The 13,419-nt window shown below is 51.6% G+C and overlaps 3 protein-coding genes across 3 annotated transcripts; all 3 read right to left on the bottom strand.

Moving 5' to 3' along the window:
- Positions 1–2,744: 2,744 nt before the first annotated feature.
- A1O9_05871 (uncharacterized protein) lies at positions 2,745–5,940 on the bottom strand (the record flags this gene model as incomplete). The annotated part of the gene is made up of 4 exons (XM_013405085.1): positions 2,745–3,689; positions 3,741–4,122; positions 4,176–4,784; positions 4,838–5,940. The coding sequence occupies 4 exons, from the start codon at positions 5,938–5,940 to the stop codon at positions 2,745–2,747; spliced, it is 3,039 nt and encodes a 1,012-aa protein (XP_013260539.1).
- A 2,005-nt stretch (positions 5,941–7,945) lies between these two features.
- Positions 7,946–9,566, bottom strand: A1O9_05870 (uncharacterized protein; the record flags this gene model as incomplete). Its single annotated transcript, XM_013405084.1, has 2 exons — positions 7,946–8,425; positions 8,469–9,566. 2 exons carry the CDS (start codon positions 9,564–9,566, stop codon positions 7,946–7,948), a joined length of 1,578 nt encoding a protein of 525 aa, XP_013260538.1.
- Positions 9,567–10,605: 1,039 nt separating this feature from the next.
- On the bottom strand, positions 10,606–12,480 carry A1O9_05869 (uncharacterized protein; the record flags this gene model as incomplete). The annotated part of the gene is made up of 1 exon (XM_013405083.1): positions 10,606–12,480. One exon carries the CDS (start codon positions 12,478–12,480, stop codon positions 10,606–10,608), a length of 1,875 nt encoding a protein of 624 aa, XP_013260537.1.
- Between the last annotated feature and the right edge of the window lie 939 nt (positions 12,481–13,419).

Raw genomic sequence — 13,419 nt, 5'->3', positions numbered from 1 at the left:
TAGGGGGCGCAGTTCTTGGTACGAAGGGCGCCCCTCTCGGCCCTGGGAGTTTCATGAGATCCAACCGTTCACGTACTCCTTTAAGCGATGGGTGGCAAAGGAAGGAGCATATCTCGGCGTCAGATCGGCACATCATGCAACCTGACGAAGTCCTCCACACACCCACGTTTTCTGATGCCCTGATGGTTTTGGTAGAGCAGCGTGTGACTCGTAGTACGGGTACTCCGTACCATCGTTTGTACTCCGGCTATGGCTTGCCACGATTGCTTCTCATTTCTTGTGTGCATATTCATGCCTCGGTGCCTCCGTTTCCTTTCTCCCGCCTTGCAGATGCTTATGTCCCTAAGTGGACCGTCCAGCTTTATCCCACCTTTTGCGCTCGTAATGGCGTTCGACCGTATGCCACCCTCCAAGAACATGAGATGCACTCAGAATTCCAGAGTACGGCCTCATCGGTGCGGCAGCTTGGATCCCATCGCTGGTGCTTCATTCACATTCAACCTCATTTGGAAGCTCAACGAGGTTGTCCGATATATCACATATCATATCAACATGCCACGTTGCCCGGTGCCCACGTTCAAAGGAGGATCAATCTCACCGCCATATTATGCATACTTCAGCCAACTTCGGACTTGACCCCCAGATTGAAAGGCCTCGACGCATTAGGTATGTGCAGAACCCACGTGGACCACCAAGCAACTCCTCCCTCAAACTTGGCTCAATCCACAATCCGCATCAAAAACAACGAAATCAAATTGACGTCAGCTCCTCCCTCCGACCAATTCAGTCTCCCATCCTTGGCGAAGTCCCAAGGCCTTCCCACCTCCCTCCCCGTATTTTCCAAGAAAATCCAAGAATCCAAGAATCCCAAGACTCCAAGAAATTCCTCCCTCGCGACCAAGACTCCCAAGACTCCAAGCCTCCTCCGAGTTATGCCCAGCCTTGCCACCTTCCAAGACATCCCATTCCCGTCCCCTCCCCTTCATGCCAAGTCACTTTAAACAGAGGACACGTATGCCAACACCCAACGTGCATGTTGCTCTATGTCATAGCATACAACAGGTCAAGCTGCATGGTCATTCTTTTGCTTGGGAGCGGAAATTCTTGGAAGTTGGCTTCAAGCCTGAACTCACCCGCCTGAGACGTCGCAGCACATGGCGTCAAGACCGATCAGGCCCTCCTCAAACACGACCCACCACAAGAGCTCCGCGACGGTAATAATAATCATCGGCCAACGCACCCTGAATCAAGGGCAATAAGCGCTCAATAATGCATTCACAGATTGGAAAGAACCCAATCTCACGACACCACCCTCAGTCCCCTCATGCATCTTGACACATCGCAGCGAATGGGTCTTTGCAACAAGAAGTAATCACAACGGCAGCCGTCAATTGTCACCCTGTTCTGAATAAGTTCCCTGTAATTTCTCAGACATCCTCTCCCTACAGCAAGCGAAATCAATGTCCGTGAGATGCCAGGACCTCTCTGTATGAATACCCGATCCTGGCCAGAGAGCCACAACAAGTAAGGGCAGTGAGACGGGAGACGGCCGAGAGAGATGCCGGTTTCCAACACCCATTAATTACCTGCCAATTGCTAGTAACCTCTGTTCTCTCCTCTTTGGTATTTACACCTACTCGTACGATAGACCTACTTACGCTGCTACGCACAGAGTGTAATGCGAGACATTGAGTCCTAATTTCAGAAAAATAGTAAAATGTGCCCATGAATGAATGAATGTGTGTGTGTGTGTGTGTGTGTGTGTGTGTGTGTGTGTGTGTGTGTGTGTGTGTGTGTGTCCTTTCTCTGCTAGACTAAAGCACCGCACACTTATCAACGTGGCCCGTAGCGTGTCGAGTCACACTGTACCAGACAATAAGCTATAACAAGTGCACGAGCCTATCTATGTACCTAGGCGTGAACATGGCATGTCGACAAACGCAGAAGACAAGGAGGAGGCGCACTCACTGTATCAAACGATCGCAGTATCTCGTTCAAATGCATGCCCTCCCTCCCGGCACCCGCGCCCACTCAGAATAAGGAGCAGGCCTCTCTACCACTCATCCCAGTCCCACCACCCCAAAGTTTGATCATAAATCACGGTGAAATTCACATAGTATTTATTCACATCCACGTATCGCTTCTCATCTATGTATATCTGCCGAAGTCCCTGGTGAGCCCCTCCACTGTAACTGGCTGAGTTACTGCGCGGCGCGTATTGGCTGGACATCCAGGACGACCATCTCGTCACGTACGCTGGGGGTCTTGAAAATCATGTTTACCAAGACTAATCGACCTCCTTCACATTCCTCCTCGTCCTCAACAAGCAAGCAAACAGCACTTATCAAAGCTGCCCGTTAGCCTTCATGCAATAAACCCACCAGGGGGACTCCCGACGCCGTAGGAAACATCTCAAGTTCAGATGAAGAAAATTTATGGATCACACTATCCGTATGACCCCTTTTCGAACCCCGTAATGCCTGGTCCTGTTCCGTGCTTTCTCGGACCGGAGACGTCGTATGGTATGTTCCTCATGACATGTGCGAAAAGTAGCCATCTAGGTAAGTTCTACATGGCCTGACCATCTAGTTAGCTCACGTCCAATCCATATGCCAAGACCAAAAACAATCCTCTCCTCCGGTCTCGCAAAATGTCCATACACGCTAGAACTCTAAGACGACCGAAGACGTGAGTGCGAACCAAAGCTCCAGTCAAGACTACCTCAAATACGGCCTCACGAATCTCTACTGTGGGTTAGGGAAAGGATGGCCGGTGCCCCAATTTGCACTCCAGCTCTCGGGGTTGTAGAACTCGTTCAGGCCCGACTCAACACCGGGCGTGAGGCCGGTCCTCATGCCCACGTCGTTCTTGTGCAGTCGATTCCAGTACTCGTCTGAATTCTGCGAGATACCTGGATCTGAAATCTCGGGGGTCCCCGTCGTCATCGGGTCTTGGAGATGTGGCATGTGGGTGAAATGGGAGGGGCTGTTGTCGCCTGCGAACGTGTTCTGCATGATTATGTCTGTCAAAGGTGTGCTAAAGTGGCTGGCGGTCCCACCGTAGGCGTGCATCAGCCCTGGATGCTCGTTCAGTGCTCTTTGATAGGAAAAGTCATAATTGGGTGCAGGTGATGGCTGTGGCATTTGGCCAACGCTTGTTGTTGGCGTATCATACATGGAGTGGTCGTTGGGCCCGGGAAACGCATCCATCCCAGAGTCTTGGAACGAAAACTGCCCGTCCGACGACTCGAGGGTACTTATCGGTTGGTTGGGATATGCAAATGGATTGTCGCTTGGGAACATGACGTTTTTGAGATCCGGGATTTGGGCATTTGCCATTTGAGGTGTATAGTCAAGGCTTGGAGATATAGGTGAAGCGGTTGAAGGGCTTCCAAAGGCGGCCATAGGAGGCTGCGGGGCGACGCCGTCGTGAAAATTCGCCATCACAGGAGCTTCAGGCATCGAATTTCGTTTCGCGATCTTTGCAAGAAAATCGGAGGGGAATGTTCGTGCTCGGGCCGGAGGGCCTGTAGGCTCCCGAAGACTGATTGGAGTGGCAACTCCCGATGTTGGTTGCTTCTCCTGCTTTGTTTCAGCCGAGGGGGGAGGTCGTTTGCGAGAGGTGCTAGGAACAGGTTTGGTAGAATTTCGCCGCTCTTGTAACTTGGTCGGCAATCCATCAAAGAGCGCCTGAACTTTGTGAGTATGAGACGCCACACGGTGATTCCCAAAGTCACTTACTGATAAACTGAGAGTGCATCTATCCGCGGCCATGCTCCGCTTCGCAAGACTGGCGAGCGTTTCTCTTCCTTCGGTCGCATCTTTCAGGATGTCTTGCCCGGTAGGGCTGTTAGGGTTCTCGATAACAAAGAATACAAGTGATAATATGGCGAAGTAGGTGGTATACATAACAAACCAGTAGGATCCGACCAAGAGGCCTCTTCTTTTCATTTCGCTCGTGATATGAACGATATTCCGGCTGACACTGATACAAGCAGCCGCACAAGCAAAACTTCGCTTATCGACATTCTTGCTTTGACATGCCTGTGAGACATAATGTAAGAAAGGTCGGTATATCATCATTTGCACGTGAGCGTAGGAGATTCGAAGTAATTGTTGTACCCTAAGAAGAAATCAGTGACCTGTACCAACTCAACCGTAGACTATTTGAGTTACCTGGCTAATTCCTTGTTAGCGCTCTCTGAAGGTCTCAAGTCCATAGGTAGTTCATCCATCCAAGTTTGAAGATCCCGTTCCAGTTCGCGTATTCGACGGTGGCTGATGGTGTACCGCTGGTCTAAAGACACACTGTCCAAACCTTTAATTGGGTATATGTATCGCACCACTTTGCGCAAAGTGTGTGTCAACCGAGTAGAAGCGTTGGTTGCTTTCAAAAGTGGGAATACCCCTGCCGGCATTGATTGAATGCCCTCTGCGGTGATGTATTCATCATCCACTTCAGTCGGGAACTCTTGGTCAGCGTCGTCGTCGCTTAACATTTGTGGAAGCCCAAGCACAGCACCGACGTATGAATCCATCTTTCGAACGAGCCAGAATGCTCTTTTCCGCTCTTCCAGTTCGATGGGATTGAACTTATGCGAGACGACTCTGTGCAATCCCAAGCGACAACACGCTCTTAAGGCAATACCGACGTAGGCGTAGCAAGTCGGAAGTTTTGCGGTGGATTGAAGAAATAAGATCATGAACACGATCGCCTGTAATGAGACCAGATCCCGGCAGTCTGTGATGTCCAGCATTTGTTTGGCGCAATTGAAATATTGGTAACTATCAGGTATTGGTCAGCGCACAAGTGATTCAATCCTGAAAGGCGATCTTACCCTTGTTCTGTTGCCTCCTTGTAGCCTTTGATATCGAGCATGGTATTGTCGTCCTCGGTCTTGGAGAACAAGCAGCCCACCGCCATGACAACGTAGAGAAGGGGTAGGAACTGAACGTGTTCATTGTTGTACTGCTCCGGTTCAGTTTCGTAGAGTGCGTAAAGCCGTTTGAAGAACGTCGGTCGATGGACGGGTCGCATTAAGGCGCAACAGTCATCAAGAGTGTTGCAACATAATTCAATCGCCACTTCCCTGGGTGGTAAGTCGATCGCAGCAGGAAGGTTGAAGTCATAGGGAGATGATTGTGCAGATCTCGGAGACTCCAGAACTTGAGATATGGTGCGATTTTTGTTTAATGTTTTGAAGTCAGGAAGAAGTTGGTCTCCAAACTGGGCTCGAAATCTGCGCATGAACACGTAGCCTGAAGAGTGGCCGTGGAAATCCCAATTTCCAGTATCGTCGAGATCCAGAGCACCGGTACGATCGACCATTGATTGCAACTGAGCATCATCCTCGAGCTTCGGTGTCCCCGGTGCTGCTTTGGGCTCGGGACGAGGAATGGTGCGGGCGGACTCGACTAACTGCTTGATAGAATGAGCATCGAATTTCGGGTCGTCTAGGTCAAGGGTCGGCAGGACTGTGCGCAAGACGGCTTCCGCCTTTTGTAGGCGTGACTCCAAAGCTTCAATGTATTGAGGGGCAGGATTTCGCCGGCGATTTGACGGTTGATCATATGTACACTCTACAGGGACAAGGTCAGCAAGATTCGACGAGCGTGCACTTGATCCGGGAGTGGGCTTACCGTAGCTGTATACCGTACAATGCGTACAAGGCTGTTTGCCGTCGCATTTGATTTTCTTCCGTCTACACTCGTCACAGGCTCGAGTCACCCTCCGACGTTTCTGCAATGGCGCAGAGGTCTTCGCACCAGATTCGTCAGGAGAGTCCGCACTGGGTGACTCTGGACGTGAGTCCGAGGGATTATTTGCGTCTTTGTTGCCTGAAGCATCAGTCTGAGAAGTTGCGGCGGCATGTGTCGATAGGTCTCCTGCGGCAGGGTCCAACGATTGCGGAGTGACCATGTCGTTGTCGTTGTCGCCCATCGTGATACGGGGCTGAGTCAAGATTGAAAGGGAAGCCTCAAGGGGGACGAAGTGCAAGACAAGGCGCTGGTGCGCCCATTCGCCTAGCTTGATCAGCTACAGGCTAAGAGTTCCGACGTCGGTGATGCATGGAAAAAGGTTGAAGATCACAAATTTTGGTGGAGGGGATTCCAGTCTCAAGAACTCGCTGTCGGCCTTAAGATTCGGAGAAAGAGGGCCCCGCAGTTGAGAGAGGCTTTGCGGTGATGACAAGCTGCGATGCGAAGGTGAGGGATCGATTGGCAGTCAAGTAGGGCGTCGTGCCTGTCGAAGCGACATCTGATTTTGAGTCACGAGTTGCCCAAGTCCGAACGGGGTACAAAAATACGAAAGGAAGAAGCACCGATCTCACGGTTGCCTCGCTCCCCCAAGTCCCAACGCAACAACGGATGTGAGCCTGCGGTGTCGGTGGATGGACCAGTAGGAGTTGCGTTGGAGAGCGCGCAATGCGTCATGGAAAGGATGAATAATGCGATGGACCGCATTCGAAATAGACTCCCAATGGAAATGGTCTTTGCGGCTCGAGTGGCTCAAGAAGGTTCAAAGTCGCACGATTTAAGCATGAAAGGGCTCGTCTGGGTGGGAATCGTCGATGGGTCCGAGGGGACGTTCCTCGATGGCGGCCGCGCCCCCTGGAAGCGACAGCCACTGACAAAAGCCAGCGTGGGCAACCGTGGGTATCTCCTCCCCAAGAGGGCATTGTGGATGGCGGGCAAACACCGATCCTGCTACTGCGGTGCATTGACTTTTGGTTAAGTGTCCCAGGGTTGTGACTTGCTAATAGGGTTGCCCTGGTCCCTGGATGCTTGTAACCCTGGGGCACTCGCTTGTTGACGAATCTTATGAACTTTTGGGCGGAGCATGAGTACGAGGCACCATATGCAGCCCACGCTGGCCCAAGTGGTACGAGGCACTGGAATCGCTCGACGCCAGCTCAACTTGATTGGGAACCTCGGTGCACCCAAGCGCGAAGGCCGCCCGGGCCCAAGCAGAGACGGTGTACGAGTAACTAGTTATTGGCAAGTTTGGGGATGGTACCTATTCTAGTTCCAGAGTGCGGTGCCTCCTTGCAGCGACGAACAAGCCTGTTCACGGTTGGACCAATGGGCCACCAAAGACTATCGGTGGTGCTTGTGGCGTCAGATAGGCGTCCACCTCCTCGCGTGGTTGTTCCACTAAGGCGCAGTCCCACCAAAATCCAGTCATTCCCCAGTGGTCCATAATCCCTCCTCGTACGCCTTGCTACTAACTAAGTAGAAAGGACTGGACTAGTTCAGAATGGCCCGAAGAAGAGACGCTCAGCACAGCACAAGTATTTCTACATATACGTTGCCACACGGGTCACGAAAGGCCGAGAGACGAGGATATAAAAGCAAATTCTTTGACTCAATAAACAGGGGACTCAGAAGCCTCTGTGTGAATGGCCCCTCCAACCGGCTGTCTTGAGATGGACGCCCTGAAACACTTGTTGAGACCTATCGACACCTGGGGAGCACACCTCGTCAAAGTACGAGTACTCGTACGCCGTATCGTACTCGTACATCTAGGACGGGTCGATGTGACACGTTAATCCCAAGCAGTCTGACCCACTGCCCGTCTTGGAAATATGCACAATCCAACCGCTAATCAGCCAGGGTACATATGCTCGCAGCTGTCCACGTACGCCCCGGTCAGAAATTCTTGAAATATACGGTTATTATCCAGAGCATGGCCGGGACATCGAGCCTTGTGATGTCGACTTTGGCGACATAAACACGGAGCCTTGGAAAACCGAAAAGCGAGATACATTACACGTGTTATCTGACAGATCCAGAATACTCGCACATCTGTCCGAGGAAACCTGCCTTCTGAGGTGTCCGGATTCTCCATCCCCACCTATAGTGAAGTCAGCCTACGAATAAGGATCAGCATGCTCGTCCCACCATGCCAGTGGTCTCATGCCGGTTGCTCGTGACCGACACGCGGGTCAAGTCTCCGCGCCCCGAATGCCCTCCGCCTTTCCTGTGGAATACAATCCACTGACGGTGCTAATCACCTCCTTCGCAGGGTGGACTTTCTCGGTCGGTTTGGTCGTTGTTGTTACACCGCCATTCGTATATGAATTGGACGGACCCAGATCAATGTCGTCGAATATTTCGTTAACTTTTTCCAACGTGTAGCCTTGTGTCTCCGGATAGTAGAGGTACACCACTGCAGCCGCTGCCCAGTTGAAAGCCATGAAGACGTAGAAGTACCGATAGCCCATCTTTGAGAGCGCAATTGGCGAGCATTGCGCGACAACCAAATTCGACGCCCAATTTGTAAATGTCGACAAAGAGGTTCCTTTTGCCCGAATCGCGGTTGGAAACAACTCGGCGCACAATATCCAACTGATGCATCCGACACTGTTGGTGTCAAGGTTAGCTGCGTAGGAGCAGTTGCCAACGGCACCGAGAGGCACACTCGGCTAATTTGCCAATTTAAAAGCACACTCACCTCGTGAAAAACACCGAGAACACAAAATTCATCGCAACGCTCGCCCGCAGAGCGTTAGAGTTGCGATCTCCAGGTCCCGCGGACTCGTCTATGAAGAAGTGCGCCAGTGTAGCATTGACGCAGAGTGCCGCCCCCATTCCAATCATTGAAGGGATCAATAATTTCCTCCTGCCGACCCGATCCACGAAAGCGATACATATTGTGTTGTACAGTTGAGCGAGAGCACCGTATATGCCGATGATGAAGAGAGATCTTGTCGTTGAGAAGTCCAAATACCTGTAGATGCGGGGACCGTAGTAATTGATAACATTGATGCCACTCGTCTGGGTGAAGAGCTGTATGCTGCACGCTATCAAGAGCCGCTTGCGAGAAGAGGGCTGTCGAAACATGTCACGCCAGCCGATGCTAGACCGCCGCTCAATCTCAAGCATCTGTTGAATGAAGGCATACTCGCTTTCCACGACCTCTTGATTGGAGTGCAACCTTTGCAGTGTCGCACGTGCGGCAGTCTCGTCTCCGCGTTCAGCCAGGTACCGAGGACTTTCGGGAAGAAACCATGTCCCCAACGCGAGTATCAATGCCGGCACCACTTGGAAAGCCAATGGAAGCCTCCAGCTCAATGGCCCGTCCACCAATGAACAACCATAACCCATCCATTGAGCACAAACAAACCCCAGCCCGATTTGCCACTGTTGCATACCGGCCAGCAAGGCCCGTATCTTCGGATGTGCTACTTCAGAGCAATAGTTGGGTACGGTGGCCGATAGCAATCCAATTGCGAGACCAGCGATCACCCGTCCAACAATGACTGTGGCAACATGGTCCGCTCCTCCTTGCAAAGCACCGCCGAGTATGGCCAGAAGGGAGCCTAGGAAGATAGCTGCACGTCTTCCATACCGATCAGACATCTGGGTGAGGATCAAGGATCCAATTATGGCACCTCCGGTGAACGATGAGACGATACCACCAGCAACATCATCCGCGAGAGTTTCACCGCCAAAACGTTCGACAAAATCGACCTGCGAGATCGAGGACGCTATGATACCAGAGTCTACCGATGATAATGTTAGTGACCATTTAATCCTATAAGGGACGCCCGCAGATCCAGTCATTCATTGAGATATTGCTCTCCACCTCTTCACATAGAACAGCCACCACCACCCAACAGGCGAACACCGTGTTGACAGCATCGTGGCCAGCGTCAGTCTCAGTCGAGCGTATCGGCATGCCGCTGTCTCAGAAGCCATCGCTGTCTCAATCAATCGAGCATCCTACTGAGGACAATCTCCAGGGCATCCTCGAAGATTTTGGTGCTGACAGGACCCACATGAGGCTGAAGAGTAACGGTGGACTCACCATAGCCAAAGAGAAAAGCTCCTAGGCAGGCAAAAGCACAGCAAAAGCCGACCAACAGCATCTGATTTGAAACCTAGTGACCGAATTGTACGAGCAGGTGACAGATGGGAATGGGAGAGGTTGGGAAACGGTAGTAATGCTGACTGATGGATGGACTGATGGAGTTTGAGGTTCTCCGCGAAGGAAAAGTAGCGAGTATCTGGTTGAGGTTGCACCCGTTGCCCCCGAGGAAAGCCCCGTTGCCAAGCTGGCTGGCCCCTTCGTTAGTCAGGGTCATTCCACGGCGGTGGATGAACCCAATCATTTCCATGTTGACCTCGTATTTGTGCGGGAGCAGGACATCTCCAGCGCACCCGGAACACTGCTCATCACCTTGGAAGACCCTTGCTCGTGAAGGCTCCTGGACTTGTGGGATTTTCGGACCCCTCAAATCCACGAAAATGGGCTTCTATTGCACCATAATCCAAATTTGGGAGTATTAGAGCCTGACATCCCTTGGGCAACCCTACTCAAGACGCTGCACAACTAGATTCGCTAAACATGTGGTCGGTAACAATTCGGCCAGCCTTGTGAGGAGACTCTAGTTAGCCAGATCCTCAACAATCTTTGCCATAGCGTCCATCCTCTCCATGAACAATAGTTCTCGTAACACCTTCATAACCTGCGATGGTCCAGGTGCATGCCTTCATACTTCCTTCGCACCGCGGCTTGGCATATCGTTCGCTCAGGGACTACTGGTAGAGGTGTGGGTGGCCTTTGTTGGTTCTGTTTATGTATCGGGCACTGGCTGCGATGTCATCCCATCATAAATCGAGATTGATAGCTCACTAGGGGCGCATTCAATATTTCTGCACGCAGCTCGTCCTCCCAAGCTCCGATGGCAGGTTGTAGTCTGGGCCCCAGAGTCAGAAATTGGAGAAGCACATCGTTTAATCGTTCGAAAGTAGGACGCGAAAGTCGCTTCGCCACTTTTAGAAATCGGCCGACGAACCACGGCCGTTCCGTGTGTAGCAAATTTGGATTCTGACTACCACTTAGCAATATCTGTATCAAAGCTTCGACGGAGATGTGTTGGTGGAGGTCGTTGTGGATGATGTTCTGAAGTAGCTCCACAAAGAACTCTTCACTCAGGTCTGTCGAGTGACGGTATTCCCAGATTGCAGTGTTGATCGTGATCAACGCTCCCAGCCTGGAGATGATCTGTTTAAATTGGCCCGTCTCGGTATATCTTGGGCCGTTTGGGCTTGCAACAAGATTGTAGAGAGGCTCTCTATGGCGGAACACGGAGTAGCGCATTGGCTGCTGAGCCCGAGCCACCGGGTTCTGCTGCATACCTGCTTGGACGAGAGCGAGATGTTCGGCACATTTTAAAAAGGTAATGAACTCTGAACATTGTTGTGCAATTTCGCGCCTGGCGATGGCTTCTGCCTCTTGAGGGTTGGAGTGGATAGGCGACGACTGGTGATCGAAGTAGAATGTAGCTCCTTGCGCATTATATCCTGAGAAGATGTAGTCGGACCAGTTGATCAACATCTGCAACCGATTATGCTGGACCAACGCTGCCGGACCTCCTCGGTCACGAATCTTCTGGACGACTGCTTGCCAATGCATCCATGCATACTTGCGACGTTCTATGCGGGGATCAAAATCTTCTAATGCAGCCGCAGACAAGGTGGCTGATATTGTGGCGTCGGATGTGTCATGCGGATATTGTTGGTAGTGGTGGAGTAGCAATTGTGATGCCTTTGCCCTGTGTTCAATTGCTAAGGGCGTCTCCGCCAGTCCCTTGACCCATGCTTGAGTATTTGCCGCGTGAACCAGGATTGTATTTTGAAAACATACGGCGCCCTTCATTGCCTCTGGTATAAAAACGGAAAGGTACCAGTTGTGGGCACGGGGGCTCCTGCGCTCAAATCCGTACGAACAGGCTGGCATAACATTCGCGTAGAAATCAAACAGTTCCTGGTCTTGTACGCTCAGATGCATTGGTAGTGAGTCGAACGGGTCAGTTCGAGCTGCGCTCAGTATCGTTTGTGGTTCTGGGCTCTGTGATAACTTCAATGCTCTCGTGTGGTTCCATGTCAGAGAAGAGGACGATGAGTCTCCTGACCGCACAGTCGAGGGAGGAGAAAAAGGCGAATCGGGAGTCAAGGTAGCTAGTTTCGCAAAACTGTCTGAGCTGATACGAAAGGGTCTCCGCGACAACTTCTGTAGGCGTGGTGGTTGAGAGGGATAGGGGACGCTGAGAGCCAATGCTTGTGATGCATAAGAGGGCTTTGGATGACCAGGTCCCACTGTCGCGGGTGTATGAGCAGACACAAAGGTAGGATGGGTAGGATGGGTAGGCTGAGACCTCGCCGACTCAATAATGGGCAAATTCTTAGGCTTTGGCTTTCGTGCATGAGGTCTTGGCTTCTCAGTCTTTCTCCGAGTAGTAGCGAGATCACTGTCAGAAGAGTCCCCTTGTTTGGCACGAGACTCCCATCGTTTCTCCCTCATGTACTCCTGCATGACATGGCGTCGAACCTGAGTGGAGTTATTCCCCGTAGAGGAGACATCGCTGTTGTCGATGAATTGGAATCGACGCTGCGGCTTTCTCGAAGGCTCTATGCCTTGTGGTTGCCCAACAGACTCCTGGCGAGCTTGTCTCTGCCCTTGAGAAGCGGACATCACAACGACCGTCGTCATGGATTTCCAAGTAGAATTGAGCAAAGGCAGATTGCGAGGTAGGATATGGCGAAAAAGTGAAGTCCAGGCTCCCGTCGTCAGAACAGTATGTAATTCAGTGACCCCTCCCGATATGGCCAAGCATCGACACCATATGTTTACAAGGGCCTGGAGCAAGGAATAGCAGGTCTGTTGCCGTGCTTCGCAGTGCCAGAAAGGACTTTTGGGACTTTGAAAGACGGTGTCCTGATGAAGACGAGGAAATGTTCCTCCGGAAGGTGACTCCTGAAAAGGTACAAGGCCCCGTGCAGAAATTGGAAAATGCGGTTTCTGGAGGCCCGAGCGAGGAGAGGAGCAAAATAGCAACGTCTCCGTAGCTAAGGAGGAGAGAAGAATTAATTAGGAGAACGGTCAACGGTGCAAGGCGAACCGTTAGTGGAAGTATGTTCAAAACCTAGCATGGGCCTGGTATGCACATAAGTCGACGCTGTGCGAAGATGGGGTGGGTGCTATATGGATGGTATGGTGGGTGGGTGCATGGATGAATTAGGCGAAGGAATCAATAGGAGAGCAATAAGAGAGAGGCCTGATCTTAACTCTTTATGGAGGCTCGGATGTCGGGGACGTATTAAGCCATAGCATGGTCTGTAGTACCGAATATGGGGCGATGGAATGGATGAATTGCTAACACAAGCGTTCCGTTGACAATCCTCCGTGAGTGGCGACAGCAGCAGATAGCAGAGACGAGGTACGAGATGCTCCATGTTGTCTGGCAGGCGAACAGGAACGAGGCGGCATTGTTGCTTAGTCGGGTTTGTCGAGAGGACTGTTTGGCAGGTTGAACCGATTCCAAGGTACATACGAGGCCCCAGGCACGGAATACAGGGTATGGATTATGGGACACATCATTGTCTTTGTTTGGGCGAGGCCTACATCAAAGCC

The sequence above is a fragment of the Exophiala aquamarina genome, assembly GCF_000709125.1.
Source record: "Exophiala aquamarina CBS 119918 chromosome Unknown aczIA-supercont1.4, whole genome shotgun sequence".
Classification (NCBI taxonomy): Eukaryota; Fungi; Ascomycota; class Eurotiomycetes; order Chaetothyriales; family Herpotrichiellaceae; genus Exophiala; species Exophiala aquamarina.
Note: the sequence above shows the minus strand (reverse complement) of the source record. Positions and strands in the feature narration are given on the sequence as shown.